The sequence below is a fragment of the Aulonocara sp. 'chitande type north' Nkhata Bay genome, linkage group LG14 (genome assembly GCF_057382095.1).
Source record: "Aulonocara sp. 'chitande type north' Nkhata Bay isolate Kocher_YH1m ecotype deep benthic linkage group LG14, A_spYH_male_GT1.1, whole genome shotgun sequence".
In the NCBI taxonomy this organism is placed as follows: domain Eukaryota; kingdom Metazoa; phylum Chordata; class Actinopteri; order Cichliformes; family Cichlidae; genus Aulonocara; species Aulonocara sp. 'chitande type north' Nkhata Bay.
Window position 1 is genome coordinate 15305001 of NC_141357.1, and position 6213 is coordinate 15311213.

Sequence of the window (6213 nt, forward strand, 5' to 3'; positions counted from 1 at the left end):
CAAATAGACCAGAAACAGGGGGTATAGCGGAAGCTCAACACCAGTAAACCATGGAACAACATATATATTAATTCTTTGCATACAGTAACTATGCTAACATGTTAGGAAACACAAAATAATTGAATCATCCTACAAAAAAATTGCAATCAAAGCTGAACTTGTGAACAACACAGAAACACACACAGCAACACGAACATAAATTAATGAATTAATAAACAAATAAACAACCAATAAATATTATAGGAGACAACGATACAAAACAAGAAACATTTCAAAAACATTGAAAAATTGACAGCGACCCTCTGACCAGCATGCTTCACAAACAAATGGGGGTTTTTTTGGTCTTGCGGGGCTGAGATATAATATATCACATGTAACCCTTCTGGAATATATCCAACCAGTTTGAAGCAGAAATATTGTTTCAGTGACAAGTTATAGTCCACAATCACTTTTTGGCAGCTTGAAAATCGCATATTATCAGTGTTATTGTTCCTGTACAAGTTATTCAGCAGTTCTAAGGGACTCTTTGAGATATAATATTTGACATATGACCCATCTGAATGACATGCAGCAAGTTTGAAGCAGAAATAGTATTTCAGTGACAAGATATAGGCGGCAATCACTTTTTGGCAGGCTGAAAATGGCATATTATCAATGTTAATGTTCCTTTAAAAGTTATTCAGCAGTTCTTGGAGAGTGTTTGGGATATAATATGTCACATGTAACCCTTCTGGATAATATCCAAAAATTTTGAAGCAGAAACATTGTTTCAGTGACAAGATATAGGTGGCAATCACTTTTTGGCAGGTTGAAAATTGCATATTGTCAGTTTTATTGTTCCCTTAATGGTAATTTAGCAGTTCTGAGGGACTGTTTGAGATGTAATATTTGACATATGACCCTTCTGAATGACATCCACCAAGTTTGAAGCAGAAATAGTATCTCAGTGACAAGTTATAGTCCACAATCACTTTTTGGCAGGTCGAAAATGACATATTATCGGTATTAATGTTATTTGAAAAGTTATTCAGCAGTTCTTGGAGACTGTTTGGGATATAATATATCACATGTAACCCTTCTGGAGGATATCCAACAATTTTGAAGCAGAAATATTGTTTCAGTGACAAGATATAGGCGGCAATCACTTTTTGACAGGTTGGAAATTGCATATTATCAGTTTTATCGTTCCCTTAATGGTTATTCTGTCACGGCGGGGTGCGCCGGTGTGTAATGGAAACAGGACCCAAAAGCAGATGAGGACGAGGAGTTGAAGTTTGAACAGAAAAAGTGATCCTTTATTAGATGACGGCAGAAGTAAACCAGGAAACCAAAGTAAACTGACAAGACACTAAGAAACAAAATACTAAACGGTACTGAGACCAAAAACTGTAACTATGACTGAGGTGGAAATAAACAGGCTAAAACTATGACTAACGTGGAAATAACAGCCAAAAACTAGACCTGTGACGTAACCAGACGACCCAACAATGGCATGCAGAAAACAAAGGGCTTAAATACATACATGAGGTGATCAGGGGAAGTGGAGACACATGGGGGAACAGCTGACTGACATAAACCTAATGACAGGACCAGGAGAGGAAAGCTAAATACAATGAACAAAGAACACATGACACTGTCAGAATAAAACAGGAAACACTAAAACTAGACATGACAATACAAACTTAACAAACCTAATGCGTGGTGAATAATACAAGAACCCAAAACATAGAAAACCAGAGGAACAATAAACAATAACAGCCCAAACTAAAGACAGATAGGAAAAGACACAAAACTAATCACACAAAAAAACGAGACAAATACAAACATAAACTCAGAGTGCTGGGTCAGAGACCCAGCCTGTGACATATTCAGCAGTTCTAAGGGACTGTTTGGGATATAATGTGTCACATAGGACCCTTCAGAATGACATGCAGCAAGTTTGAAGCAGAAATAGTATTTCATTAACAAGATATAGGCCACAATCACTTTTTGGCAGGCTGAAAATGGCATATTATCAAAGTTAATGTTCCTTTACAGGTTATCCAGCAGTTCTAAGGGACTGTTTGAGATATAATGTGTCACATAGGACCCTTCAGAATGACATGCAGCAAGTTTGAAGCAGAAATATTGTTTCAGTGACAAGATATAGGCCACAATCACTTTTTGGCAGCTTGAAAATGGCATATTATCAGTGTTATTGTTCCTGTACAAGTTATTCAGCAGTTCTTGGAGAGGTTTTGGGATACAATATATCACATGTAACCCTTCTGGAATATATCCAACAAGTTTGAAGCAGAAATATTGTTTCAGTGACAAGTTATAGGCCACAATCACTTTTTGGTAGCGCTAAAATGCCATGTTCTCAGTCGTTATTCTGCACAAACAAGAAAGAGTCATGGTGATACTGGCACAATAGGTCTTTATTGTTTTAACTACTATTCGACAGTCTTATAACAAACATGAACAACGAGAGTAGACATACTAAACCTGTAGGCATTAATTATTCCATCGTGATGCGTGTAGTCATTCGTGACTGCGCTACACACTGAAAGCAACCTTCTGATAGCGTCATAATTCGGTTACAAGAAACGTTAAAGCTCCATAAATGCATACCTTTGCCTAATAACAAAGGCATAAATGTGTTTGGGTTTTCCCCCCCACATTATATCAGTTGCACGGAAGTAGCCGGCAACGCAAGTAAATCGGGCGCTGCAGCTTTAAGCAGCAGAGAAGTTTAATTAATTCTAGTTTTATTCCAGACCCCAATATACTGAGGCTATGTATTTGCATAATGATCTTAACTGCTTTCATAGAGAAACACCTTATAAAAAGCCTTATAATTTGACTTATAACTTTCTTACAAGTGTGATGTGTATTGTCAACATAAGAATGTACCGCATTAGGATTTAACGCCACATTTGACCTCCGACCTTTTGTTCTGACTTGTCATACAGACTATAGTGAGGGTCAAAAAGATGATAATGTTATTTAGAGCTATGTTCCTTACGGCCATTGGCAACATTTAGGAGATTATATACCAATATATGTGGATTCTAATATCACATATCCTGTCATCCTGTATCTCTGTGAGGTCAGAGGTCAAATTTACAAATAAATACCTCTTATCTGTGACCTACTCCTACATAAAGTTTGTGTAATCAGAGTAAAACATCTGCCATATTTTAATAAAGTAGTTGCTACTAAAATGTTTGATTTTGAATAGAAGACAAACACACATGTTCAGTCTAGGCTGAAAATGTACACATTTGTGTGACAATGAAAACATGCAATATTCACAATATACTCTTTTTAGGACTTTATTAATGAATTAAAAAAAATCCATTTGGAATGCCCAATAAGATCGCAGGGCTCGCAAAATTGCCCGTCGGGCTATATGATAACCCGACGGGCGGGGCTGAGATAGATTTTGGTCGCCCGACCGGAGATATCGCTAGCTCCGGGACGTCGGGCTAGAGATTTTGCGAGCCCCGAGTTGTGTATTAGTTGATAAAAAATAAATAAAACCCCAATAATCTGACAATTCCCTCTGAGCAAGCACTCGGCGACAGTGGGGAGGAAAAACTTTCTTTTAAAAGCAAGAAACCTCCGGCAGAACCAGGCTCAGTGAGGGACGGCCATCTGCCTCGACCGGTCGTGGGATTTTTAAAGTGACTCATTGGATGTGAAATAAATTAGCTTGTTTGAATCGTTTGTTGTTAGCCAATTTAAAGAGTCACTTTGATGTCAACTAATACACTTAAACTGTCCAAATAATTTAAAAGAAATATTTAGAGCAATCCTGTGGATTGCTCTAAATATTCATTTTGTTTTCTTGGAAATATAATATCTTTAAATTCGTTCAAAAGTGTCTGGGAGATATTGTCAGTTTCTGGTAGCTGGTCTTCATCGTCCTATGTTTTTCCACACCATGCGAAAAACCTTGCAAGTCGGTTTCGCTTTTTTCGGAACAGGTGGTCTTTGAATATCGAAATCACCACTTGTTGGTACGGCGAAGCAACAGCCAACGTAATGGTAACAAGGTTAGGTGTAATACCCAGTTCCTTTGTAATGTCTTTGAAAATTGCCTTTTCAAGACTTTTGATCCTCTTTTTTTTTATATTTAGAGTTTCTTCTTTAAGTTGCGCCCACAGAGCTATGAAGAGACCCTGCTGAATCTCATCGGATGGCGACACATTTGCCTCTCTTGAGGCATGTGTGATTACTGCCTTTATGAGCTCTTTAACAAGCAACTGTTCCTCTGACAGTGGAGCTTCCACTGTCACATCATTACAAGGTGCAGAGGGCTCAGCCTCGCACACGTCACACTCCTTTGTGGAGTCCTTGGTGGGCTCAGGCACTGGTGCATCTTTTGGCCCCTCATGATTCAGTTGCTGGGTGCATGAATTGGGGGAACATGCACAGTGCTCCGATTTCTCCCCCAAGTTGACACTAGGCCCTTGGCCGAAACCACCCAGTACGTGCTGTTCCTTGAGCATTTTCTTGTTTTTGGATTTTAAGTTGTTATGAAGTTCCTCAACCTCAGTGCTCTTTTTTAGGACTTCACTGTATTTGTAGTTTAAGTTCTTATTCTGTCCCTCGAGCTCTGAGTTCTTTCTCAGGATTTCATCATTTTTGTATTTTAAGATGTTATTAAGTTCCTCAAGCTCTGAGTTCTTGCTTAGCATTTCACTGCATTTGTATTTTAAGTTGTTATTAAGTTCCTCAACCTCAGTGCTCTTTTTTAGGATTTCACTGTATTTGTAGTTTAAGTTCTTATTCTGTCCCTCGAGCTCTGAGTTCTTTCTCAGGATTTCATCATTTTTGTATTTTAAGTTGTTATTAAGTTCCTCAACCTCAGTGCTCTTTTTTAGGATTTCACTGTATTTGTAGTTTAAGTTCTTATTCTGTCCCTCGAGCTCTGAGTTCTTTCTCAGGATTTCATCATTTTTGTATTTTAAGTTGTTATTAAGTTCCTCAACCTCAGTGCTCTTTTTTAGGATTTCACTGTATTTGTAGTTTAAGTTCTTATTCTGTCCCTCGAGCTCTGAGTTCTTTCTCAGGATTTCATCATTTTTGTATTTTAAGTTGTTATGAAGTTCCTCAACCTCAGTGTTCTTTTTTAGGATTTCACTGTATTTGTAGTTTAAGTTCTTATTCTGTCCCTCGAGCTCTGAGTTCTTTCTCAGGATTTCATCATTTTTGTATTTTAAGTTGTTATTACGTTCCTCAACCTCAGTGTTCTTTTTTAGGATTTCACTGTATTTGTAGTTTAAGTTCTTATTCTGTCCCTCGAGCTCTGAGTTCTTTCTCAGGATTTCATCATTTTTGTATTTTAAGTTGTTATTAAGTTCCTCAACCTCAGTGTTCTTTTTTAGGACTTCACTGTATTTGTAGTTTAAGTTCTTATTCTGTCCCTCGAGCACTGTGTTCTTTCTCAGGATTTCATCATTTTTGTATTTTAAGTTGTTATTACGTTCCTCAACCTCAGTGTTCTTTTTTAGGACTTCACTGTATTTGTAGTTTAAGTTCTTATTCTGTCCGCTAAGCTTTGTGTTCTTTTTTAGGATTTCACTGTATTTGTAGTTTAAGTTCTTATTCTGTCCCCTGAGCTTTGTGTTCTTTTTTAGGATTTCACTGTATTTGTAGTTTAAGTCCTTATTCTGTCCCTCTAGCTCTGAGTTCTTGCTTAGCATTTCACTGCATTTGTATTTTAATTTATTAAGTTCCTCAGTCTCCAGGTTCTTAAGCTCGAGTTTCCCATAGAGCTCCTGGTTAATAGCTTCTTTTTCTTTAAGCAGGTGGGACATTTGTCTTAATTCAGCACATTTGCTTTTGTTTTGTGTCATCAGGTTTAAAATCTTCTCCTGTGCTTGATTAAACATTATTTTCCAGCCCTCATTTATAATATCCACATTGGGCTGCCTTTTTTCGCTGTGTTTTCTCTGAGACATGTTGGAATCTTAATAAAACAACTGTGTAAATGATCCAACTGTTTCAAAATGTTTCTCAGGTTTAGGTTTGAATGCTGCGAACACGAGTGCTGTGAATAAACTGACTAAGTTTGCAATTCTCACCCCTATTTATGCCTTTCGAATGGATCAGACGCCTTTGATCTGCATGCACGATATATGATGTCATAGGGCTTTGGAGCGTGATGTCACGGGGGTGGGCGTGGAAAGGATTTTGGCCCGATTCGCCATTTTGGGGGTCTAA

The 6213-nt window shown here is 37.7% G+C and overlaps 1 protein-coding gene across 1 annotated transcript; it reads right to left on the reverse strand.

Moving 5' to 3' along the window:
- Window positions 1–3301: 3301 nt before the first annotated feature.
- LOC147314305 (uncharacterized) lies at window positions 3302–6062 on the reverse strand. The gene has a single exon (XM_086261142.1). The coding sequence runs from the start codon at window positions 5949–5951 to the stop codon at window positions 3912–3914; it is 2040 nt and encodes a 679-aa protein (XP_086117268.1). The 5' UTR covers window positions 5952–6062; the 3' UTR covers window positions 3302–3911.
- Window positions 6063–6213: the final 151 nt, after the last annotated feature.

Excerpts from the sequence above, each read along its gene's own strand:
- LOC147314305 (XM_086261142.1), bottom strand. The coding sequence starts at position 5,951 with ATGTCTCAGAGAAAACACAGCGAAAAAAGGCAGCCCAATGTGGATATT.